This window comes from Poecile atricapillus, chromosome 2, assembly GCF_030490865.1.
Source record: "Poecile atricapillus isolate bPoeAtr1 chromosome 2, bPoeAtr1.hap1, whole genome shotgun sequence".
NCBI lineage: Eukaryota > Metazoa > Chordata > Aves > Passeriformes > Paridae > Poecile > Poecile atricapillus.
The window spans coordinates 16,864,889-16,891,617 of record NC_081250.1 but is presented as its reverse complement, the minus strand read 5'-3'; the positions used below and the strand labels follow the sequence as shown (position 1 = coordinate 16,891,617).

The window sequence follows — 26,729 nt, the reverse complement described above, 5'->3', positions numbered from 1 at the left end:
TTGTGTTAAAATCTTGATTTCATTTCTATTAGAAAGTGAAGGCATTTTTCACATGTTTGCAGAAAGTTTTTGTAGAAATAGAGACCAGAATTTGAGTACACTAACATATACACATTGGATGTGATGGACACCCATGCTGTGTTTATGCTGTGTTGCCCAGTGGCACATAATCTGGCTTGAAATGAAAAGCCTCAGCAGGACACCTGGGGGAAAATTTTCACTGTGATAATTAGAGGACAACCTCTGAAACAGAGGCATAATGCTAATTCCCTCATTCACCACCTTAAAGATAGACTTGAGTCTGAAAAGAGCATCACGCCTGCCACACATGTCCCCATTACGAGGCAGTGGCCTCACAGTAGCCATTACCCTTCAGAGCCCTTTTCTGAATGTGGAGCACCAGCCCTTTTCAGAAGGCGAGACCTGTGCCAGGGAGACCTCCAGGCTGTTCCAGCCTGGCATTCATTATGTGGCATTTGTCCCTGTGGGCAGTCAGGACTCAAGTGGATAAATCCATTCTCTGCTGAAGAAAATGTTCAAACAAGTTGCTTACTTGAATTACTGCAAGCAGTAAAAGTGGCTATGTGGATTTTTTCTCTCTTTGGTGAAATTCTCTCCTTTTTTTTTCCAAAAGCCTCCAGCTCTGTGAAGAAATAAGCATTGTTATCTTCTGCTTTTTTACAGTCGTGGCCAAAGTAGAAGACTCTCGCCCAATGCAGAGACCCCCCAGAAGGCCACGGAAGCCCAAGACATTAAATAATCCAGAAGACTCCACCTACTACACTCTAATACATGTGAGTTTAAAAAGATTTCCTGGGCTAAAACTGTCAGGTAATTCACACCTAAACTATTTTTCTAATAGCCCAATTCCCATTATTCTTTTCTAATGCAGCATAAAACCTTTGTCCTCCTGAAAGCAGGCAGGCCACAAACTTCACATTTCAAATGAGACTTGAAATGGAAGTGTTACCCCGACTGGGGAACTGTGTCAGACCAGTATTTACTTTTTTTTACCTAAACATGCATGCTTTCATTATGTGCATAAATAGCATTTTCACTTTCAATACCCAAATCAAGTGCCCTGTCTCCATAGTTTCTTTGTAAGTCACAGGAGAGAACCAGGGAGAGGCACAGGTTTGTTTGGAGCTATTTTGAGCATCTAAATTAGTGCTTGATCTTGCAGAGAGAGCAAATACTAAAATAAGTTGTATTAGTATGCACACTGTAACTTCCTTTATAAATGTGTCAGATTGTGATTATGAAGGCATTGGCAAATACCAACAGCTCAGGAGACTAATGGATTTGAGTGTCTCTATATATAGCCTTTGGTCCAAGTTCAGATACAGAGTGCTGCTTTCCCCTCTTGACTTCAGTGCCCTTAAATATAGGAAAAAAGGCAAGAAAGTAAGCAGAAAGAGTGAAAATGTAAAAGCAGCTCAGAAAGCACTTCCAACAAAAAAAGCAATTAAACTGATTTGCTCGAGGTGCCTGTATCTTAGTGACCTATTTTAACAGCCGGTGAGAACCCAGCTAATAAACTAACCGTAGCAATTGCTTCTCCTTTCAACAGAAGGTGTCACCAGGGCCTGTAGGGATGGTTGTGTCTGGCATACCAAAAAAAAATATAAAAATACAGCCATGTTTTATTCTGGGGCTTTGAAATAACACAGCTTTGGAATGGTGATATTCTGAAAAGAAATTACACTCTTAAAAATAAATTTGCATGTACAAATAAAATTTGTTTTGTGAAAGCAAACTTGGTGAGATGAAGGACTGAAATTAAAGGCATGACACAGAATCTGTATTCAGAAATGTCTGAGAAGGGCAGTTCTGAAGTAAATGCCTATCTAGGAAACTAAGACTATAGGGTCATGAAAATAGTATTTTCTGAGAGCTAATTTTTTACATGGCCAGCTCCATACCAGAAAACAGCCATGGCATCAGTGCAAACAAAAACTATAGTAGTGCCAGGAGATATTTAATCAATTTTTTTAGCAGCAGCTTTTCAAGGTATTAATCAATATTACCTTCAATGAACTGTATTTTCAAGAAGTTGTGAAAAACAGAAACCCGTCTTCCTGACATGAAGTTCACTGGTCAGGGAAAGGTTCAGTGTAAATATCTATCCACTGAAGCTTAGAAAGGAGACCTACTAGCTGTTAAATTCTTAGACCCTGGGTAAGTTATTAAGCTTTAACTTTAGGTAGTAGTCAGCTTTAGAGGGCAGTCGGCTTTCCCAGCTATTACGGATTTTCTACCTTATTAAAAATCTGTGACCTTCAGGCATTCACAGATTATTATGAAGCCCAGATCAGATGAAAGTGAAGAAACACAATATGAGTGCATTTAAAAAAAAAAAAATTCTCTATCTTTTGCAAAATCAGATATTTCTCTCACATCATGCTACAGACATTAATTAGACACTTTACATTCTCACATATCTCCTTGCATATCAGATGACCTGAAGGGGTATACAGGTATAAATGAAGCCTGACAATAGCCCATTGTTCATATAAGGCACAAGAATTTTATTTTGGGGTATATTTCTTTAAATCAGCCTATCATTTTGGAATTATAAGTCATGTCCATTTGCCTGCATACTGAAGTCCACCAGGATTTCTGATTCTCAATGACTTTACAGTCCCTAGTTCTAATACATTTTCACACATTTGCAAGAAACACAATTAAGACCACAATCTGCACTAAAAAACATCGCCTTTAAAGTATGATGCATTGGGTGTTGCAACATAGCATTGTTTTGGCTGTAGGGATAGAATTCTATTAGAGATAAGAAATTATTCACATTCCCTATGAATCTCCTCTCCTCTGCATTTTTAGAAATCTTGTATCCTAAAGGCTCTTTTGTCACCTGTTATACTGTTTTTAAATGAGGCCTTTGTCCATTTTATCCTACTAAACCTGTGTGAAGACTACATTGGCATTAATGAGGATTATGCCTCTTCCCATTGCATTGCTTTTATTCATGGAAATTCTCATGCATCACAGCAAATTTGCCTCAGTGAGACAGTGTTGTCAACTTTATTAAAACAGCCATAGCTATTTGGAAGTTTTAGATATCCTTTTTCTGTTCTGATCATCATTACTTTGGCTTTTTTTAACAGTATGGCAACAAATTTGGGAGCAAAAATGCTAATCTCATTCTCAGTCTCAAAGGCTCTTAAAAGACATTTTCCTGGGACATTTCCTCATTTTCTATAATTTCTTTTACTGAAGAATATACAGCACTCTCCTGTCTAACACTGATGAATTGTGTGTTTGCATAAGCTTTGCTTTTAGTATTTAATTACTTTTTATTTTCTTAGAAATCAATACAAGATGAAAAACGGAAACCAAGAAAAGAAAGGTAATTTTTTCATTATCTCACTATTGTCACTCCAGTATTTTAGAATAGTTTTTAGCTGTGCTTCAACCAGGAGAATAAAGCATTGAAAAAAGAATGGTAATTCGGTGATTCACAGGGGGACATGTATACAAAGTTAAAACGCAATTTTCATTGACTAAAATCCATTATAGAATTCAGCCATTCAGTTTTCCTAAAACATGGTCCTTTACCATGGTAACACAGGCATTATAATAAGATAAGGTTCACATCAAAGATAGTTCTGACACAGAAAATAATTGAAGGTGCTTAAAATTCTAGTCAAAGCAAATGGGCAACCAGTTCTTTTTTAGTCAGCAAAAATACAAAGACTGTCAAAATTTTCTCCTAAAAATATATGAGTGTCTGGAAATAGACAATAAAAAATTAAAACAATAACTATGAATAACAGCTAAAGAAGAGTAGCCCTTGAAATTTGAACCAGATGTGTTTTCTTCCCAATGTAACTAACCTATTTTGATGGATCTCTGCAGAAAAGAAGGAAGCAATGGGTATATTCTGTCCTTCTGTATCTTAGATCCTTATGTGTGCTGCAGACCTGGTTCACAGTTCCTGACATACATCATAGCTTTGTTTTATTTGTGTTTCTATACTGAGGCTTTTCTGCTGCCCCCTCAGTGGCACTGCTGTGGCACCATGTGTGCGATGGCAGCCTGCTCATAGCTGCCAGATGAATGGGATCTCTGCACTATCCTTGGCTGAAGTTGCAGAATACAAACTCCATGGTTAAAATATGTATCTTAGAGGATGTTGCATGACATTACATCTGTATAAAATGTGCTCACAGCATTGAGCTTCATTCAACCGCAATTTAAAATGCACTTGATTATACTGCAGCTTAAAGGATTGACCTTATGCCCATGTCCCCCATGTTGGGTCTCTTTCAGCTTTTTTTCTTGTGTTATTTGGATCCTAAAAAAAATTCACACCTAACGAGTCCAGTCTAGGAGGAAAAAAATAACTAAAACACCAAAATCTAATGTTAACAGCAAAATCTAGTGTTTTTTTTCTCATTTGCCTCAGTTAGGTTTCACTCCTTGTAAATTTAGTTAACCTGTTCCCTGACTGCATCTTCTTTCATGTGCTGACTCTGTATTAGTGGAACATAGCAAGTGAAAGCAATTAATTCTGGTTTCTAACAATGATTGAATTCTGAACTTGTCTATTCAGTTTCTTTTTCAGGATATTATTTCTTTCCTTTGCCATACTAAAATGGATGTTGGGATTGATTTTTTTCTGTATGTGTAATACCTTGGACAGCATTCACCTAACAAAATAAGATATATCTGCATTATTGACACCTGTATCTGAACTAGTTGCTTTAGACTCTCTTCTTGTACTTTGAGAAAAAAAAAATAGTCATCTTTAGGAAAATGATTCATCTCTTGCTCAAAGAGATATCTGAAATAGACCAGATTAATTATACCATAAAAATGCCTCTCCACTGAGTCTAATGGCAAGCCCAAACAATTTTAGTAATCTGTGTCTCCTTTATGAATATATAAAAGTATTTAGCATTTCAAAATTCTCAGTATCTACACTGTACAGCAGTCATACTTCAGAGACTGATTTTTTGTGCCTATATATATTTCTGCTTAGATCTTCAACTCATAAACAGAACTAATAATGGTATTTGGCTGCCTTGGGTTTGCATGTCGAAAAAAATATTGAAAAGTTAAACTCTTAACTTAGTGTTCTTATTTATTTACAGTCTGAGCAAAGTGCTAGATTTAGATATCTACTACCAAGAAATTTCATCTACTGACTCCACCTCCAAGGACAGCAGTACTACCACAAGAAGGAAGAGATACCCAGTTGAGCGCAGGACTTCCATTTTACGAACTACTGAGCGGTAATTCATACAAAATAGTAATAGGAGAAAATAAATATTATCCTTGTTGACACATTCAAAATATTAATAAAATGTAAAGAAATGCACTTTCAAATTACACATAAAACTATTATTTTAGACATAAAATTTTGCCAAATTATCCTGCAAAACATATAGCTAAAATTTCCCGTCTCAAAATGGGAATATCTGAGCTAATCCCCATGCAAGAGGGACAAATGCCAGTGTGATTGGTGTTCAGCTACCTGCCAGTTTTTGGTTTCCCAAGGGCCATATGGACAGACATTCTGCATCTCGGTTCTGAAATAAAATTAAACTGAAGCAGAACCTAAAAACTGTATTTCTGATTAGTTAGGTTTTAAACAAGGTGGACATGTGCTAAGACTTTCTGCAGGTAAAACTCCAGCTTGACTGCATCCTTCTCCTGCTGACCTGTGGCAGCACAGGTGTCTGTAGCCTGCAAGCACCTCACCAAGGTGGACAGCCAGGAGAAAAACCCCAAAGGGAGGGTTCGCTCGACCTCCTCTCTTCCCACATAGACTTTATAAAGGGTGACCACTGCCAGGATAAGGAAATTCATATTCTCACTCTTGCCAATGCACTCAACACACTGAACATGCAAACACACATCTATATATCTTAATATAATTCTATCTTCTTGCATGTTCCTAAATGTAAGAAAAGCTTGGAATACTGTCTAGGTCAAAGTCTTAAGGGAAACTCTAAGCCTGGGAGGAGTGCTGAATTTGAAAATGTATCTCTAGTAACAGAGGAGATGTTTGTAGAACATTTACTATGTAGAATGTTTTGTGCGCCTTACCTATTTAATGTCTGGCCTTTTTTTCATGCAGGATCTAAATTAGTTTCAGGAAACTGAAGATGTGTAATTAAAAGTAATAATATCAGGCAGTCACCATATAGTTTACAACCATTAGAAAATATTGCATTTCTAAGGTGACTAATTTCACCAAATCTGTCACCCTGAGGTCTGGTTTAGGTGAGTCAAAAGTTTGCTACTGAGCTTACTAAAAGGAATTTCTTACCCTTTACTGTTTGCTGTTCTGATTGCAGCCTAAGTAGCCATAGTGAAACAAAGTATGTCTAACTTCTAAGTTTACAGTTACGTCAGAGGGCAGATGAATGCAATTAATGAGTATTTCTGCACTTCAGTATCTCTTGAATAGGGTCACCAGGATATAAAGATTGCACAACCATTTCAATCTACGGAAGTGAAGCATTGAGCACTTTTTATTTAGCGGTTTACCTTTGACATTGGTATAGGACAAGTGGTGGGGGCACCTTAAGTGTAGAACATTAGAAATTTCTGTAATTATTTCAGAGTAATTTACTTTTTAACTAACTGTCTTTTATGTTTAATCTTGCTCCATAGTAACAGCTGATGCCAGGTCACTATTCCAGCCTGTCAGAGGTGGCATCCAAATGCATCTTTCCATCTGAAAATAAAATAAAATGAGATGGACGCTTACAGTGAAGACCACTGGCAGGTTAAATAGAGAGCAAACAAATTTATGCCAGCTGAAAATCTGATGCAGTAACTATCAGGCAAATGCTACTGCAATGCATCCTCATGCTCTCAATGTTTTTATGTCCTTTCATTATGTCCCCTTCATAGAAGAACATGTTGTTCTTCTGTGTTCATCTGCTTCTAGCATATAATGTGTTTGTTTCGAGGTGCCTGTTTTGTGCAGCACAGGAAGAGGCCTAGCAAAGTCAGCTGATTTTTTTTCTTTCTCCTTTTGTTTTCCACCACAAGGGTGGAGGTTAATCAGTCGATTAGGAGTGTTTGCCAAGGTAAATGTTTTTACTTTAATTTCTGAAACACTTCTCTGCATAATCCCTAGGTCGAGGGTTGCAGAAAGACCCCTGGAAGAGAGCAAAGCCGAAGATAATCCCTATGACTACAGACGACTGCTGCGGAAGACCTCACAGCGCCGGCGCCTTATCCAGCAGTTCTAGCTGCTTCTGCTGTTCCTGCTGCCATTTGGCTTTTATTAGCATAATTTTTTTTATCATTTTATACCATGTGTTTCCTTTTTTTTTTTTAATCTTCAATGTTTTATGTGTGTTTTCATGTGAATATGAATTACTGTGGTTTACAGCCCAACACCATTGCAAAGGGACACTGTCAGTCACATATAGTATTCTACCCTAATATAAAAACCATTGCTACATTCTAAAATTATTAAACAGCTTAAATCTAGTTTACTTTCCTCAGCATATTTATTTTTTTTCCATCACTCATCCAATCAAAATAATAGTTTACTTTATAGTTCCCTAATTAAGCTTTCAAATTTCCATCTGCACCTTCAGAAAACCTTAGTTATTGTTTCTAATAAATTGTTTTACAGGAAAAAAATTACAAGAGCATCATGGGGGAATTTCTGCTTATTTTAGTTTACATTGCCTAAATTTTGGGATGACCTGTTTGTGGCAAGTGTCCCTCTAATGAAAATTAATGTATACAATTAACTGGATAGCATACTATGGCAGTTTATTTCATTATTGACTTTACTGTAAAGGTAGTAGCCAGTTTTAAAGATCAATATTGTGTATATATTCTTTATGTTGGAGATGTCCATTTATTGGAAGTATATCCAGCCCTCTTCTCTGCCTCTGAGCTTTGTGACTAAGTGATGAACTTTTAAATCACGTTTGCTTTGTTCTCATTTGCAGTAGATTTTTAGGAACTTTAATCTCTGAGGTACCAAGAAAGGAATATAAATACACTCTCTGGTTGATTGCTGCTGAAATGTAATGATCATTCTTAATCAGTTCCACTAGAAATTAAATGAAAATAAAAGCAATAGCCGCAGTGGTCAAATTTCCCCAATTCCTTATTCAGAAGACCTTATTTCACAGAAATCACACAGATAATTGCAGCGCTTTTTTTCAGGATTCATAATTGCATGTTCCCAGCTGCAAAGCAAGACAAGGCAAATTTCATGATGCCAGCATAAAGGCCTGATCCTACTCCCTTCCTCAGCTCTCCTAAATGTGACAACTGGCGGCAGCAGTCAGCCACAGGGGCTGGGTTTTGTCCGTTCACCGCGCACATTCGGCCTTTTCCCCAGAGACAGATAACCACCATTTCCTGATCTGTAACTAGTTACAAGGCTGTGCACCCGAATAAATTGTACTGCAATGTAAAATTTGCTATAAATTGTCGAAATTTTGAAATGTTGTAAAGTTGCTTTGTCATGTATTAATTAAAATGGTAAAGTAAATAAAAACGTACAAAGCAGTAATACTGTTGGTTGTGTCTGAATTACACCCAGCACCGACACAACACTGTGGGCTGGGGCATAAGTGAGCAATGCAGGGAAGGGCTCACAGCAGCCTCTGGCCGTGGAAAGCTGGAGTTATTGTCTACGTGCAAGCCAGTGTGATGCGGCAACTGGAACAGACTGTCATTTCACACGAAGGGAGCCTGGAGTGGTTTTCTTCTGCTTTCCCACCACAGCAGTGTTCTCAAGCATTTCTGTGAGGTCTCATGGCGGGACACTCCTCATAACCATGTGGGTGTCTGCAGAAAGCAGAGAGGTGCCCCGAGCTGAGCTCAGGGCCTGGCTGCGAGCAGCGTGGGGCCCTGCATGACCAGCGGTCACGACAGAGCCACATCCTGACATGATGTGGTCCCGCCTGCCTTCCTCCAAGGCCAGGGCTTGAAATCCCTCCTGTGCCAGAGGAGAGGCAACCGCGGCAGGGAAAGGCTCCCGCGGAGTCCCGGCTGGGTGGAAAAGGGAGCTTTCAGAGACGTCTTGAAGAAAATGGGGACAGTTGTTCTCGTGCTCTTCCCGTCTGGCAGCCGGGCTGCAGTGAGGATGGCTGTTCCACCAGGGTCCCCGACTCGGAATGTTTCGGGAGGTCCTCGGAAGCGCCCCGGGGCTCCGGGGACGCGCGGGGGCAGCCCCGGCGTCGCGCAAGGCTCCTCCCGCTCGTCCGTACGAGCCAGGACGCCCTTGGCCGCCCGGGAGCATGAGGGACAGCGGGAGCCCAGCCCCGTTCGGGCCCCTCCAGCAGTGCCTTCCCCGCGGCGGCCCGGCGGTGGCCGTGGGCCGGGCCGAGGGGACGGCGGGGGCTGGGGGCTGGCTCTTCCCCACCGCGGGACCGCCGGCGGCACGGGCTGTCCCGTCCTCGGCGCCACCGCCCAGGAGTGCCCTGCTAGCACGTGCGGAGATGCCCCGATGCAAAACTGGTGGGGGGGATTTCCCTTCGTATCTTAAAAGGACTAAGGACGCTTCCCCGTAGTGCCAACCTTCCCCTCGAGGTACCAGGCTGGACCACCGCGGCTGCCCGCGCCAAGACTTGGAAAACTACCATTCCACTCCGCTCAGCGCTCTCCGGCCGAATGGACCGTCGGTAGGGTGAAGACGGCACAGGCACCGTCGCTCGTCTTCACCCTCCCCCAAGGCAGCTGCAGCCCCAGCTCAAGCAGCGCCTATAGTTCGGGTCTGCCCCGAGTGTTATCGCCCTCCCACCGCTACCCCTCGCTCCTCCGCTGCAGAGTGCGGACGCCCCTTAGAACAGCAGACGCCGTCGCCGCCGGCCGCCTCAGCGGGCACCTCTTCCCGCGGAGCCGCCCGCCCGCCCCGTCCCGGGCAGCAGCCCCTGCGGGGCCCGGCCGAGGCAGCTCGGCGGAGCTCGGCGGAGCGCGCCCCGGGGGCGCCCACGGGAGACGCTCCCACCCACGCGTGCCCGGGGCGCTCCCGCCCCTTCGCCTGCCGCCGCCTGGCGCAGCCGCGCGCACTTACACACCGCACACTCACACTCACGCACACTCGCTCAGGCCGCCTGGGCTGCAGATCGCCGCTCCTCGCCCGCCCCGCCGGTTCGCCTCCGCCATGGCAAGCCCCGGCTCCGGCTTCTGGCCCTTCGGAGCCGAGGAGAGCTCCGCAGCCGCCGAGGCTCCCGGCACAGGTAGGGGGAAGCCGAGCGGCCGAACGGGACCGGCCCGACGGAGCCGCCGTGACAGCGCTGCCCGGTCGCCGGAGCCCCCTTTGTGACAGCTCGACCGGCGGGACGAAGCGGTGCGGGCGGCAGGGACCGACGGCGAGCCCGGACCAGCGCCGGGGGGCTCTGCGGGGCAGGGGGTTCCTGGGGAGCGGGGCCGGGGGGTCGGGCGAGGCGCTCCCAGCCCACGGCCGTCCCCACGGACCCTCCGCCCGATTTTCTCTTACAGCCAGAGCTTGGTGTCAGGTTGCCCAGAAGTTCACGGGAGGGATCGGAAACAAACTCTGCGGTAAGGGCAGGGAGACCCCGGTAGCCCGCGGCGGGGGCGCGGCTGCGCGCCCGCGGAGCGCCGCGGGACCTGCCCCGGGCCGGGAGGGCGGGAGACGAGGGTCGGTGCCCCAGTAATGAGGTCGTGTGTTCGTGTCGCTGTCAAGCCCTGCTCTACGGCGATGCCGAGAAGCCCGTGGAAACTGGCGCCAGGGCAGCAGCCCCGGGGGTAGCGGAGCCAAGGCCGACCTGCACCTGCGACAAAAAACCCTGCGGTTGCCAAAAAGCGGATGTGAATTACGCCTTTCTGCACTCAACAGGTAACGGCGCACCCGGGGCACGCTGCTTCTCTAAAACTAACAAGAAAAAACCAGCGGTTCGGTCGGGAAATTGCCTCCGCCCGCATTGCGCGGGGGCGTGGGGGGTCCGGCGGTGCCTGGCGGTGCGCGGCGGAGCTCTGCGCCCTCAACCCTGGCCCCCGTCGGGCATTTCTCAGATCTCCGAAAAATCACTCAAACAAAAAATCCTGCGTACAGGAGCCCGCAGCATTTTCTTTCTAAGGAGCACTGACAGCATCGACCTTCTCATTGAAGATCTGCGGTGTAATTAAGGTTGGAGGGGAGGAGGGAGATAGAGCGCTCTCCTACTCATTTGCTTTAATTCGAGATATTTTTCCACTTCATCTTTTCTGACCTTGGAGGTACCGTCTCCGACGGTGAGTATATCCCAGCTCCCCGCCGACGTGCGCTAGCCAGGAGCTCTCCCGTTTGCAGCCCGGGATCCCAAATTAGGGGCTTCCAATACAGTCTGGCTTTGACTGAGCCATCGCTCTTAAACAAAAGCTTTGTGTACACCGAGAGCCCGTGCAGCATTGCCTCAGAAAAAGGCATTAAATTATCAACAAGTCGCTTGCATAAGAGAGTCAGCACGAAGGTATTTTATTGCAAGGCAAATGACAGATTTTAGGTGTTGTGTCGGCATTTAGGGTGCTGCTCGTAGCATTTGTTGCTCAATCTTTATTTCCTACGAGATTCGTTTTTCCTTTTTTCTTGTTTCCCTGCTCTCACTGTCCTAAAAATTGGTCTGAAACATACTGTGGACAGAATTGGCCAATTTAGATGGGATATTAAATCTTGTTATCTCTCAGAACATTCCTTGAAATACAACCTTTCCAATTTGCTTATTAAATGAAAACAAAACCTATTTTTATTGGCTGTGGTGTAAAGATTTTGTAAACATAAATGGGAGAAGGCTTTGTTCAAAATCTATGCATGTGGTTACAAAACGAAGTTAACTTTTAAATTTCTCCATTCCCAGATCTTCTGCCGACATGCAATGGAGAAATAACTACTATGTCTTTCTTACAAGACGTTGTGGACATTTTACTTCAGTATGTGGTGAAAAGTTTTGATAGATCAACAAAAGTTATTGATTTCCATTATCCAAATGAGCTGCTCCAGGAATATAACTGGGAGCTGGCAGACCAGCCACAGACCTTGGAAGAAATTTTATTGAACTGCAGAACAACTCTGAAGTATGCAATTAAAACAGGTAATAGCAATGCTCATTTTCTACCTTGTATGGTCTCATCCATTGATTAAAGGTGTCATTTCAATTTCGCTTGAAACGTTAAAGGTTGAAGCAGCAACTGTATTTTGTCAGCTCCAAGCAATTTCTAGCAGAGACAGAAATCGTTTTCCAAAATTATGAAACATTCCAGCAACTCCTTCTCTGTAGTTGTCAGTGCAGCCTCGCACACCCTTTCCGATTTAAAATTAATGCGTCTGTGCATCGGAGTTGCTGAGTGTGCCACTGAGCAGACTTCGCACCACCTTCACCACTTTCTGCCCTTCCTTTTCATCCATTTCACATGTGATGCCCCGGCGATGGCCTCTTGTTCCCTGCAGAGCGGGGTGCGGTGGGAGCGGAGCAGAGGGGAGTCTCCGCGTGGGAGCAGCAGGGACCAGCCCATTTAACAGCCGAAATCGTAGTAAACGGCCTGTAAATTCGAGCTCTGAGCGGCCATTTGCCGTGTCTGTCACTTCGCCTGCAGGACTAAAACCTAAACAGAATTCAGCAGAACCTTACACAGAAATATCGAGGATTTAGTTTCAACTTTAGGCTGAAGCAATAAAACCACAGTCCGATTTGTTTTAACAGCCATTTGTTGTTTTTCACTGGGAAAAGCAGGGATGGGTTGACTCCTGCCTGCCTGGGATACCCCGTTAGTTGTGCCTCCCTGTGGGCTTCGTGAAGGGAAGGCAGCATGGGGCTCTCCCAGGCTGGGGAAGAGCCCGGCTCCGCACCGCGGCCGCCTGAAATAAACTGCGGCGGAGCAGGCAGAAAGCGGAGCCGCAATTACGGCTGTCATTGGAAAATAATGGCGAGTCCGGGGAGCTCTTAGTGGGAATTTGAATTACTGAGAAATTGCTTTAAAATAATTGTGAAGAAATTATTGAAAGAGACAAAAGGCTCTTTGTGACTAGAGGTTGAGTGGAAAACAAAAAAATCTCAGGTTTTGAGAACAGAACAGACCGATCCCGGTAAAGATTCTGAGGGATCTTCCTCGTTTAGGGGTGGAAATGACCATCCGCATGCTTTGATGCGTGGGTAGGGTGCTGTCAAGATGTTTGTAAAATATTGGATTAAATAGTTAGGTAAATGATACCCAGACGAACAAAGTCGATCAGTCGTGATGTGTCTGGATAGGGCATAGGAAATGTGTTTGCACAGAATGATGTAGAATCCAGGATCTTTGATTCTGGGAAATCAAAAAAGAGGGTTTCTTAGGTGATTTTCATTAATAGTTTTTTTGTTATAGCTTATTTTCATAACGGAGACCTATTGAATTTTTTGCATCCAAAAAAGACCCTTTAAAACAATGTTACCGTTTCTCTTCCTCTCTATAAATATCAGAGGCTCACGTCTTGGAAATGTATAGTTTGTTTTAATGAAAATAATGTTTTTGAAGTGTGAAAACGGGTGCTGGGGTGTTTTGTGAAATGTGGTGGCATGGCGGGGTTCAGCTCAGAGGGTGCAGAGCCGCTTGGCTGCTGCTGCTCCTCAGCGCCCTGGGAAGGGGTTCACGAAATGCATGGGATTTCCACCTGGAGCCCGTCGGCTTGTGCTTCGGAGTAAAACACCAGAATTGCCTCCGAGGAAGGACAGTATGGTGAGGTTTCTGGCGGCAGCGTCTGCCTCCGCTCCTGCCGCAGAAGCCCCTCCGACACGGCCCCTCCTGGGCGGCGTTTGGCTGCAGGGGCCCGGGAGGCTGATTGAAAAATAAATTGTGTTGCATAGATTAGCCTCACAGCTGGATAGCCAGGTCCAGGGATTCGAGGAGGCAGATGGCTGATTTTCCGGCCGAGGGGCAGGTGTGGGTTGCTCCCAGGTGTTGCCTGCATGCCACGGCTCGCTGGGGCGCCCGGGGAAGCCGCGCTTCCTGCCCCCTTACCAGCAGAGAGGGAATTCTTGCTGAGAGGATGTAAAAGGCAGTGTCTGCGAATGCAGGGAAAGATGGGTCTGAAACTCAGTTACTGTGTGCTGTACAATTGAAAATGGACAGGGCAATTGAAATACGAGCGTTTAAAAACGGCCTGGAAACTCCAGGAAGGGTGCGAGGAGCCGGCTGTGGCCCAGCCTTGCTCGCTGGCAGGCCCTGGTGCGGGCCGTGCAGGCAGGGAGGCTGCGAGCAGGGCCGGCCTCGGTGCTGCCAGCCGTGCCTCCATCCGTGCTGCCTGGCCGAGCCCAGCCTTCTTGTCCCTTCCCTGCGGGGGCTGTGCAGGCCGGGTGTTGAGGCTGGGCATGCCCGTGCCTCAAAGCGGTGCAGGTGGGAGTGTGTTTGAGAGGGTGTGTGGGGCAGAGGCACGCCCTCAGCAGGGAAAGCCAGGCCTCGGGTATCCCTGTGCCTTGGCCCTGGTTCTTGGCTGTCATTTCCTGATTTACTCTGGGATATGTGTGAATGCTCTGTGTTTTGCTAAACAAACCATCAAGACATAATCTCCTATTTTCACCTCTCAACCACCTCTTCATCCTGTCACAGTCTCTTTTCCAGTACCTCTTTGTCCAGGATCAGCTTCGACAAAGGATGTGTATTGCAGGTGGAGGCACCCGGGTAGAGCTTTTTGAGCACCTCTCGCAAACTCTTCTTACCTGGCCAGTGGTGCCAGCAAAGCCTCAGTTTTTGACGGCCATCTAGCCAAGGGAAGAGAGCTTGCTCAAGTATTGAGGTGTCACATGGACAGACAAACAAACCCCTGCAGCTGGGGCAGGGGTCAGGTTGGGGCAGTACATTCCCTGCCCCTCCGTGTTACGGCCGCGCTGCAGAAAGGAAGGGCCCGGAGTGGAGGGGGCTGTGTCACAGGTGTGGGTGCTGGGGGCTCTCCCAACAGCAGCAGCTGCTGCTCTCTCTGTCCTGACATCTCTCGCTGCAGCGCTGCTCCCTCCACCTCGCCTGCTCCAGGGTGCAGCTGCCCGACCCCCGCTTGCACCCGGGCCTGTTCCTACGGCGGCTCCCAAAGCAGGTGGTGTGCTGGGAGGTTTGCTAGAAGAAACAAGCAGTGACAACAGGGCTGTCGCCTGGGGTGGAGTGCCGGGCTGACAGAGAACCGCTGAAGCACTGCAGCTGCAGATACAAATTCTGGTATTCCCCAGCTTTGCAGTGTGGATTTCCAAAACAGGAATTTTTGTAACCTTCTTTGAGTCTTCTATAGACGTGATTCACTGAATGCTATTAGCTTTAATTTTCTGTTGCTTTCAGGTGAAGTTTGTCATCCAGCTGTGATGTAGAACCTAAGCTATAAATATGGAAATCTCCTTCAAAATCCCTCCGTCAGGGGAGGTGCAGTGTTCTGCAGGCAGAGGCCCTGGAGCAGGATGGCTGAGGCTGTGGTGGTGGTGATGGGGTGTGTGTGTCTCAGGTCCACCAACCCCACTCAAGAACGTGAAGAGCAGGAAGCAAAATCCAGTTCATTCTGCTGGGTCTGAGCATTGTTCCTCAGTGCTCAGGGGCTTTGGCTGTCTGTCTTTGGCAGCACAGACCAGGGAAGGGTGGCAATTGCTGTCAGTGAGAGGGGGAAGCTCCATGCAAAATGTGATCAGGCTGGATGGCAATTGCACAGAGCTGGTCTCAGGTTAAGGGCACAGGCAAGTGGAATTCGCATGTTTTTCCCCTGCCCCATATCCTCAGCTCTGGTCTGCCTGCTCAGCTTGATTACTCTGCCTTTGTGTGCTGCAGGGTGGGAGCTGGGGAGTAATTCCCCATGCTGCTCTGCCAGCCATGTGTCCATGCCTGATAAGAGGCCACAGGAGACCAAAGATAAGTTTTCTCTCAGTGCTGGGTTTGCATTTCCTCAATCATCTTGCTCTATCTTTTGTTTTCTCTGATGGCAATAACAGTACATCGTCTAAGGGTCAGGACAGGTGTTTTCCAAGCACAGACTGCCTTCCTTTGAGTTGGATGGCATTTAAGTAATTGTGGACCATCCATAATTTGTACCAGTAATTATGCCACTTATCAGGGGTTTGTGGGAAGTAACTAGAAAAAATGGAATTTTAATGCTTCCCGTGTTTAATGGCTCTAGGCACATTTTTAAGGAAAATCTCTAGGAGGATTTTAGAAAAAAAAAAACAGCAGTCAATTAGATTAACCAAGTAAAGAGACTTACAGTTCACTGAATGTAGTCCTGTGCATCATTTTGCTGGGGCAGCAGTGCTGGTTTTCGTGGCGTTTGATTAAAATCACAATTGCAAGTAGCCAGGCTATTTGTAATTGCACTCTGACAGTGAAGAAATTACAAGGACCACCACCTTCCCTGCCATCTTCGTACAATCATCATCTATTGAGTCATGTGCAAAGCAGTCACCAAAATACTCCATTTTCTCATTTCGCCCTGTCTATTACAATCATTAGCCATTCATCACTGATGTTATATGTCCTGGCAAGCTTTTCAGATGCTGTCTCATGTGTGCCTTTCAAACCTAGTCAGGCAAAACCATATCCAGTGACAACATGTGACACACTAACGGGAGCAAACAGCTATTTTTGTGAGGCAGCAATGTGCTAATTTTCAAGGCATATTGAAAGGATAATAGGGAATGTTGGAATTCATTATTCTGCCTTGAGTATAATTACTCTGATTTTACTGACTTTGGAATGAGAAAGAAGAGAAATTATCCTGCCTTTTTCAAGAAATGTATTTACTGCCGTTTGCTTTGTTTCATACCTTGAAAGAGCTTCCTTCTCTATAGAAATATGGAGGTAAATATACTGTTCAGCACTAAATAGTTTCATTCAGAGCCATCAGCCTTTTGATAACATTTTCCATCCTATGCAGGGCACCCTAGATATTTTAATCAACTTTCAACTGGATTGGACATGGTTGGATTGGCGGCAGACTGGCTGACATCAGCAGCAAATACTAATATGTAAGTAGAAGATTTTTTATTTAATATATAGATATTTAGTATAATTTCACAGTTATACTCTAAAATACTAGTTGCTGTATCTGAGTGAAAGAATAATTTTATGTTAAAATTGCTAGGCAAAAAAATACCTGCTTTTTAAATGGTTACAACAGTTATTTATAGAAACACTTTCAATGTCATCTTGTAGGCTGTCATTTATAAAATTTCATCATTGTGATATGGTGTTGGTTGTGCTACCGCCCAAAAGCATACAAAAATATATACAGATTAACATTTTGCCTGCATAAATACATAGAATGCAAGGGGTGCTGAATGAGCAGTTGCATTCATGTAGAGGGGTTATGTACAATCCATACCCAGAGTAGGCAAAGCCATTGCTTTCTTTAAGAAAGAGATGCAGAATTTAAAGTGTGGGGGTTTTTTCACTTTGGGATCAGGAAGCATTTTTGTGTACTTGCTTAGCTTCACGCACTGTCTGGCCATTATGGATAGGACTGCTGACATGTGCCTCTAGACATGTACACGGGTTTGTGCACGGCAAAGGGGCTGTGCCCAGCATCTCTTGGATAAAGGGCAAAGCCTTGAACCTGGAAGAAGTGGACAAGATTATATTCACTGAAGTGGGTGGAAATGGATTCTCAAGCACTCCCTGCATTTCTCCTTCTAGACATTTGATGTCCAATCAGAAGGAAGACTGTGAAAAGTATTGTGAAACAGAACTCTACTTAGCATAACATACAGTATATTGTGGCTATAATGTAATGTAATATTGGAAAAAGATGTGTTAGTGTTGTAGATGAAAGCATTAAATATGGACATTACTACATTTCAGGTTCACCTATGAAATTGCTCCAGTGTTTGTACTTTTGGAATATGTCACACTAAGGAAAATGAGAGAGATGGTTGGCTGGCCAGGGGGCTGTGGCGATGGGATATTTTCACCTGGTACATGACATTTCAAGCTTTCTCTATTTTTCAGACTGTGGTATATGACATCCCCTATAGCTGAAGAGTAAATATAATTAAATATGCATGTTAGAGAGGACACTTGCTAGTAAACACCAGTGGCCTCTTTGAGATAAACTATTGCATGTTTATGAATTTCAGGGATGTGATTATGAGGGTCTGTTTGAGCAAATTGCACTGCATGATTAGCAGCTGTAATGGCACATGGAAGCATAATGAGAAGAGACATTTGCCTTGCAGTTTTGCTTTGCCCCCACTTCTTATGGATTCCATGAAATAGAAAGACTGTTGTGTTAATAACGGAGGGAAGAAATGCAACAAAGCTCTCCATCACCGCAGGGGAAATTGGAGGAAACAGGGAAAGACATAGCATCCCTTCCAGCAATTTTAGTAGAGTCAGTAAGACCCTGCCAGCATTAGAGCATGCTGTTAGCTTTCCATGTGAAGCTGACCTGTTTTTCTCAGTGGGGTACTTGGGTGGCTAGTTAATCTGAGTGCTTAAAGGCTTAGAAACCTGGTTCCTTCAGGGCAAGTCAGTAAGGCAAAAAAGTTAGTGTAGGAAAATCATTGACAAACATTGTTAAGACTTTTTTTATTTTTTTAATCATTCCACTTAGTCTTTTGATTTATACTCTTTGTCACCTCTTCTCTGACTGTAATTTCATTGCTGAAAAATTTTGGCCTATCTTACAAAACTGAGAAATACTGAAGGAATTTACATTGGGTACAATATCTTGGCTTGTCAAAAGAGAACAGACTGTTAGCTATTGCAGAAGGAGCCTTTCTGGAGGGGAAGTTGATTGACCTAATGGAGAGAGGAAGAGTGCACTCTTGAGTAGAGGAAAGGCCTCACTGATAACAGCCTAGGACATTCAGCTCTCTGGGCCCATGAAGGTCAGGCAAGGCTCATCTTCAGCTCCTCACATCAGAATGTACGTGGTGGAAGTGATGTGGGAGTTTTTTTCTGGCTCTTTCCACAGATTTAGAAAAATAAATGAGAAGAATTGACATTGATTTTTCATGAGTTCTTACTCAAAAAGCACTGAGAGCAAAAGCTCTGACAGCTTTTATTGTGGTCCTTAGAGGTCCCCCTGAGTACCTTGGCCTCCATCACACCAGGCATCTGAGTGTGTATCATGAGCCCAGGACCAACTGACCAGTGGTTGGTTACCAACCCTGACCTGAGTGGGTACAGCTGCTCTTGGTTCCTCACCTTCCCACTGGGCTGGTCAGGGACCTGCAGGGTGAGAGAAGAGCAATAGCAGTGCTGTCCAGCCAGCTCTGGAGGGCAGGGCTGGGCGTGGCACCGGGCTGGGTGAAAGCCTCGAGTGCATGTGCCAGATCTGCCCGAGTTTGGCAAACCTAGGTAGAGATAGTGTGAGTCAGGAAAGGTGTGTGCCTCAGGAGGAACTGCTGGCCCTGCCGGGGCTGCAGAAGTGCTGCTTGGCATGGGACCAGGGTGTTGCTGGTGTGTCAGAGCTCACTTCATCGAGCTGAAACCTGTGTGGGGACAGGGTCTCTGGCAGGCAGCTACCTGCGCTGCCATTTGTAGGGCTGCCCCCTCTCATTCTTTCTTTCTCTGCAATTTCTGGTCTGTGCAAAGTGAATCATTGTCATTTTCTCTCTTAAGGCAGCAATATTCAGTGTGCAGGTTCTGCTTTTCAGGCGATAATCAAAATAATTTCTGTGCTGTCTTCTCACTTCATGGCTTTAGCTGAAGACCTTACTGCTGCAAAGAAAAGGTTCTTTCTCTCTGCATTCTCTGCAATTAAATGTGCAACAAATATCAATACATGTGAAGCATAAAATCTGATTATTTTCTCCAGATTCTGTAGGAGTGTTTTTTTAGCTGAAATTAACTGTGGATGTGAACACAATTACGAAATTAAAAGCAAAATGCAGGCATATTAATAAGGTTAAATGACTGAGTAGTAAATACTAATAGGAAACCCTGGTATTGAAGAAACTTAACATTTCAGTCTATTCTTTTGACACTGAGCCAATTACTTTGGACAAGATAGGCCAAATTACTTCAACATAGATCAGTCATCTATATCATCAATAGTAGTTCTTGCATGGCATCTACATTTTTTAGGGACAGATACCTGAGCATTTCCTCTTAATCTCTCCATTTCTTGTTTAGTCATTTCTGAAGAGAGGTGTAGAAATACGTTCGTATCTCTCAAGATAGTTGAAAGGGGAAGAAAAACCCCAATCTGTACCGACCTGTGTGGCAGCAATGCCGTTTTCCTGTGGCATTTTCCCTTGGATTCACAGGAGGGCCAGTGAGGTCAGGGAAAGCCCACAGCAGGGCAGCCTCACTGCAAGAACAGAGCTAGGATACTGATTAGAAATGAAGGGCACAGCTTGTGTGGGCTGTGAAACAGTATACATCTCCAGTGAGATTAAAACAAATCTTACAAAAGTCAAAACAGTGTTAAATTTTCCAGCAGAGATATCCAACAGCGCTTCCTTCATCTGTTCAAAGGGGGGATTTTATCTTATCTCACTTTGGCTGGCCAAGCATTGGGTGTCTACCCTGGGCTAGTTACAGCAGCTCCTGTGTATTTGAGGGAGAGTGGGGGATGCGTCTGCAGGGCAAGTTCTGCCTACCACAGACAGCTGCTGTAGGATGAGCTGAACCATCCTCTGGAGGTGCACGTCTTGTGCACGTCTTGAGCTCTTCACTCCATTTTTAGATGGATGAATGTTGTAATAGCTGAACTCTACCTCACCAGCATTTCAACCTGTTCATTCGAAACCTTTGCTTTACATAAATATATGTGCATAAACATGGATATATAATCAATCTCTGTGGTATATATATACGTATATATTATATATATATACATATATATTATATATATATTTTATATATATATACAGGATAAACCTGATTGATTTCATGTCTGTCTGTGTGTGTGTTTGTGTACATACAAATGTAAAAGTTCTCAGCTTTTACCTCAGGTATTGCATTATATTCCCATAGTGCTCATGCTACATTAATATAAAGCCAAACATTGCTCCACTGTAGACAAAGAGACTCAGTTTGTAAAAGATCTCAAAAAGGAAAAACAGACCACTGCAGAGCTGTAGATCTGATACCCATCTTGAAGTGGGTTAAATACCCATCTTGAAATGGCTATTTTAAGTGAATGTTTGCCAGTGATTTTAAGGCAGGTGTTAGGGACATTTAACCTTCTCCCCTTGTTCCCATCAGAGGATGGTTAAAATGAAAAATATTTGTTAGACTGACCATTTTTTCTTTTCTCTTCCTTCCTTCCACCCCAGTTATGCAGAAGATAATGGCTTTTGGGTCTCAGTGGGTGGGTTTGCTCACAGCTGGGGCATGAAACACCACCCTGATATAGGAAAGGAGAGCACAAATGATGTGGCACTTGGAAATCCCTTGGGAAGTTGCCTTGTAGGGGCATCTGCTTAGGAGATGGAATAGTTTGGGGATTATGTTTTGATGACACATGGAAAGCTAAGACCGGGGACTGAAGGAGATATGGTAGTGAGAATGAGGGTGAAAGGAAGCACCAGTCATTTTTTGCAGTGGTACTTTTTGCATAAACTGTTATTTGTGTGTAGTAGATCTTGTTATTACACAGACCAGCTGTGAGAAGCATCAGGAAGAAAAATCTGTGTTTCTGCCATGAGGCAGAGGCATTAGAATTACAGTTAGAAAAACTATAGCAAGATTTCTTTGTTCTGAAATGATACTACAATGAATAGAAAAAGTAACAGTGTATTACTGTGGACTCCAGGTGGTGCCATATCTAACATGTATGCTATGTTGATTGCACGTTTCAAGATGTTCCCAGAAGTTAAAGAAAAAGGAATGGCAGCTATTCCCAGACTGGTTGCCTTCACATCAGAACATGTATGTGTTTGTTTTTTTCCTATCTGTTACATCTGCTTGAGTGAATTTATGATGAAGAAAATAGCTGAACAGGAATTTGTTGACAACTGTCTTCATTTTTGTTACTCCTTCACTGGGAATAAGAACATGGGAAGAGGCTTGATTTTTTGATCTGTAGAGGGATGATCTCTGCACTTCTCTGTGGCTGAAATCCAGGCAGAACAGTCTCTACAAACCACTGCCATTTATTTGCTCTTACTTGTGTCTATATAAATGTTGATGTGAGTGGTAAGGACCACATCAAAGGAGGAGAGCTCGTCATTTGGCTTCAGCACTTTCTGCCAGGAATGTCATCTGTTTGGGTCATTCTGGGGCAACAGAAAATCCTTTTGAGTCAAAATCTTTCCATCTGAAACCACTCCTGCTGATATTTAATGAGAAGGTGATAACATACATGAAGACAGTCATATGGCAATGCTCTCTGTGTGTGTACAGCAGAGCAGCTGCAGTATTTGATGGGCAAGTGGGCTTCGCTGTGAGTTTCTGCCTGTGAGCAAAAGCTTCAGCACAGGGGGGTTCATCACAGGCACTGCTGAGACCTGGCAGTGCTGGAGATGAGGGGAGGTGGCCACAAGAGAAAAAGGAGTAGTCCTTGTGAGAGAGTTCTTTGCTCTTTGTACAGCCATACAGAAGTCTCTGTTGGGGTGTTGTTTTTGACTTTACCATTTAAAACTCCTTGCATCTTAGAGTGGAGAATGTGGGTGCAGGAGGAAGGGAAAGAGGAATGTTTATTCCCAGGAGGGGCTGTGAGCTGTTCTCAGGCTTCATCGTCCACTTCTAAATTTCTCTCCAGCTGTGTGGGCTCAGCCAGAAAAGACTCATTTGTGGCTGAGGCTAAGCAGGATACTGTCCGTGTTAGGTAACAATGTCCTCCTGGTGCCTATTTTGACTTACCATAGAATTGCGTCCATTCTGTACAAGTGTGAAGAACAAAACACCCTAAAAATTGATCACAAAAGTGCAGGAGGAAATCTCTCAGAGGATGCCTTTCATAGCTGTAGGATGGGATGAGATGTGATACACAGCTCTGGGGTCCACATTGCAGAATTATTGTCCCCATAGCAGTTAAAGAGGACAGTCTGCAGATGAGTAACAACTTTTCAAAGCTGGATGTACAGCTAGAGATACATTATTCATATGGAAGTAACAAGCCTAAGTCGTGCAAATAAGGTTCAGCATGATTATTTAAAGTAACAAATCCTATTAATCATTAGAGAATTTCATTGTTTTCATAGCGATGGAGTGTTAAACAATGACCCAAATTGTGCTATCAGTCTCAAAATAATGAAATGAGCTTTAATAATTGTGTTTTCATGCCAGGGAAGAAGCAGTTCCCTTAACAAATTAAACATTCAAAAATCAAATATACTAGAGAATTCATAGGACAGCATCTGAAATGCATTAAATTTCAAAAGTATCTTGAAATTGCAGTTTTGTCCCTTCCTCAATCAAGCTTTTTAAAAAGTATATTCCCATCTTCTAGAGAAGTTAAAAAACTTCACCATGTAAAGACAGGACCCTTTAACCCTTAATTGCCCAAGGGATATGGGATCATGGTTTAACCCTCAAAATAGCAGAAGCTGTTACAGAAATTACAGAGGCCTAGAAATACAATCCTTTTTAAGGTATGAAGTGTCATGCAGGACCTGAACAGACTCAAGATATGCAAATGTCCTTTGTCTCATTTATTACATCATTCTGATGAGCTACCTACTTTTAGAGTCCTTGCCCTGACTGAGGTTTCTCTCTGTCAAGTTGGATGCTCTTGAATGACAATGGCCATGGAACAAGCAGACTGTAGAATCATAGAACACCCCGAGCTGGTAGGGATCAATCAGGATCAAGTCCATTTCCTGGCCCTGTGCAGGACACCCCAATCAATAATCACACCATGTGCCTGAGAGCATTGTCCAAAAGCTTCTTGAACTGTCAGGCTTGGTGCTGGTGATCACCTCACTAGAAAGCCTGTTACAGTGCTCAACCACTTTCTGGGTGAAGGATCTTTTCCAGATACTAAACTTGAGCCTCCCTTGACTCAGCTTTGTGCCTTCTGTAGTGGCCTGTCACTGATCACAAGAGTGAAGAAATCAGTACCTGCCCCTCTGCCTCCCCTGATAAGGCTGTTGAAGACCACAGCAAGGTCTCCCCTCAGTCTCATCCAGGCTGAACAGACCAAGTGACCTCAGTGACTCCTCATACAGCTTACCCTCCAGACCCTTCACCATCCTCGGGGCTTTCCTTGGACACCCTCTGACAGCTCAGTGTTTTTTTATATTGTGGCACCCAAAACTGCACACAGGCCTCAGGGTGAGGCTGTCCCAGCTCAGAGCAGAGAGGGACAATCCCCTCCTTTGCCCAGCTGGCCATGCTGTGTCTGATGCCCCCATGACCCCCAGGTCCCTTTACATGGCACTGCTCTCCAGCCTCTCATTCCCCATTCTCTACATACAACCATGCTCCATCTCCAGGTGCAGAATCTGGTTCTTGCCCTTGTAGAACTTCATATGGTTGGTGATTGCCCAGTCCTCTTAATTTTTCAAGGTCTCTCTGCAGGTCCTCTCTGCCCTTGAGGGAGTTGATCGCTCTCCCCAGTTTAGTGTCATCAGCAAACTTACGTAGTATCCCTTCCAGTCCTGTGTCTATGTCATTAATGAAGGTGTTAAAGAGCATGGAGGTAAGGATGGAGTCCTGTAGGAGTCCTGATTGTGACAGGCCACCAGCTAGATGTCACCCCATTCACTGTAACCCTTTGTGCCCAACCTGGATCCAGTTGCTCACCCATGGTGTAACAGGGTTATCCAGCTGTGAGCTGGATGCTTTGTCCAGGGTGCTGTGAGAGACAGTATCAAAAGCTTTGCTGAGGTTCAAAATGGTTACATCTGCTGGCTTTCCTAGATCAGCTTGGTGGGTTACCCTGTGGTAGAAGGAAATCAGGTTTGACAAGCAGGACTTTGCCTCATGAAGGCTGGCTCTGACTAATAACTGCATTGTTGTCCGAGTCGTGTGTTTCAGTACCTTCCAGAATAATCTTTTCTGTGAATACTGAAGTGGAACTAACAGGCCTGTAGTTTCTGTGGTCCTCCTTCTTGCCCTTCTTGGAAATTGGGATGACGTTCCCCAGCTTCCAGTCAGCTGGGCTCTCTCCAGATTCCCAAGACCACTCAAAAATCAGTGATAGAGGCTTTGTGATGACTTCAGCTGGCTTTTTGAGAATTCAGGCCCAATAGATTTGTAGGGATCTAGCTGGAGCAACAGATCCATAGTATCATTGCCCCATGATCTGCATGCATGGTGTGAGAGTAAACAAAGTTTAAAGTAACTGTATGTGTTTAGAAACTCAGAGATTTTGGTTTTGAAATTTTCAGTCAGATGCAAAGATTTCAATATCAGCAATTCTCAGTAAAGAATTTCAGCCTCCCAGATAAGACTGTGTTTTCATTACTACCAGTCTAGAGCTTCCTGTACTATAAATGAATGAAGTTGTGTCACAGTTGCCACCACTACTACTGTAATCAGAATCTGGCTCAGTCTAATGCCATGATAGGTTCAGCTGCCAGTGGGGGAGAAGGGAAGGGAGGAGTAATTCACAGCTTTTAAGTAATTACCTCCCTAATTTAGGAGTGCATCATGTTCCAAAATTAGGAGCCTCACTCTGTACAACCAGTGAAGAGAAGCACCTCTGGAGAGAAACTCAGAGCATCCAAATTAGGAACCTAAATATTCCTTAATTTAAATGTTCTAAATCACCTTTGGGAGGGTTTCACCTACTTCTGTTCACTGACCATAAAGACCTTCCTCATACAGGCAACCTACATTTGGTGCCTAAAATCGGTTATGTGATCATTCCAACTGTGCACGTTCCCAGACAGCAAATCTTTCCCAAGCCACAACTTAGCACACTCTGCTTCTGTTTGTTTCTGTTTCACCAGTGGTGGTGAAATACCCTGCAACTACTTGGGTGGGTTTTCCTCAGGTTTAATTTCACTGAGATGCACTTGTATTCAGGATTTAATTCAGTCCTCTATTCATCAGGACATCATCAGTCTTCTTTCATTTGCACGGGTGCAGGAGCAGTGATGTCCTTCAGGGCAGTTGTTCTGGACTGCGCATGATGCAAGAGACCTTGATTCAGAGGGGAAAAAGTGATGGATGCCAGTTGTAAAAACCTATTTCAGTCTATCATTTCAAACACAATGAAAAATATAAAGTGAAGGCCTCCTCCTGTGTTCCAGCATATCAGCTTTAGGCTGCTGTAACTGTTCAGAGGAGTCCATCCCTTTTTCAGCATGAAGAAAACTGCTGAAAGGGATATTCTGCCTTCTCAGAATATTTTAGTTGTTCCATTTGTCTACGAGGAAAGACCTGTTAAATTTTAATCCATTCCCTATTGCGATTTTGACCTGCCCAGCCACCACTGTCTTAAAGAGTATCCAATAGTAGCTGGAAATAGTATGGAGCAGGGATTACACCTAGCAGGCAAAAAGACAGTCATGCTGCCCTGAGGAGGAAAAGTGTGCAAATGGGAAGTTTAGCTGTAGACAACTAGGTGGGTTCAAGTCACAAAACACCCTTTGGCCCTTTTCATTGATAGTAGAAAATACCTGAAAGAGCTAAAATTGCAGAATTTCTGTGGACTTGATTAATTAGGGACTGTGTGGGCTTAATCCACAATTCAGAGAATGAAAAAAAAGGCTGGTCATAATTGGAAAGACAGATTTTTTTTTCATCTTAGACTCTGTTCTCCAACCCAGCAAGACTGTTCTTATGTAGTTCACAACAGCTTTCTTACTTTCCCACTCATCTAGAAGCCCCCTAAGAAGGAATATCTTGTCAGATGCTCAGTGAAGGAATATCAACACTATTCCTTGTCTTAGGTTTAGAAAACAAGATGCAGAGTTAAGAACTGGCAGGTGATTGAGTCTGAT

At 44.3% G+C, this 26,729-nt stretch overlaps 2 protein-coding genes across 4 annotated transcripts in view; both read left to right on the top strand.

Annotated features, from left to right (window-relative positions):
- MYO3A (myosin IIIA) overlaps positions 1–8,501 on the top strand; it is a 114,108-nt gene extending 105,607 nt beyond the window's left edge. Inside the window, exons 33-36 of the mRNA XM_058832214.1 lie at positions 685–794; positions 3,324–3,364; positions 5,112–5,252; positions 7,112–8,501. Of these exons, the coding sequence (XP_058688197.1) occupies positions 685–794; positions 3,324–3,364; positions 5,112–5,252; positions 7,112–7,226 (407 nt within the window). The 3' untranslated portion in view covers positions 7,227–8,501. The remainder of the gene's footprint in view (positions 1–684; positions 795–3,323; positions 3,365–5,111; positions 5,253–7,111) is intronic.
- Positions 8,502–9,512: 1,011 nt separating this feature from the next.
- Positions 9,513–26,729, top strand: part of GAD2 (glutamate decarboxylase 2) — a 41,723-nt gene continuing 24,506 nt past the window's right edge. The window contains exons 1-7 of one of the 3 annotated variants that reach the window (XM_058833302.1): positions 9,513–10,187; positions 10,450–10,509; positions 10,655–10,807; positions 11,805–12,038; positions 16,823–16,913; positions 17,746–17,858; positions 21,650–21,765. In XM_058833302.1, coding sequence (XP_058689285.1) covers positions 10,112–10,187; positions 10,450–10,509; positions 10,655–10,807; positions 11,805–12,038; positions 16,823–16,913; positions 17,746–17,858; positions 21,650–21,765 — 843 coding nt within the window. In that variant the 5' untranslated portion in view covers positions 9,513–10,111. Of the gene's footprint in view, positions 10,188–10,449; positions 10,510–10,654; positions 10,808–11,804; positions 12,039–16,819; positions 16,914–17,745; positions 17,859–21,649; positions 21,766–26,729 lie in introns of those variants that run through there. The other 2 variants (XM_058833303.1, XM_058833304.1) reach the window with 2 other exon arrangements.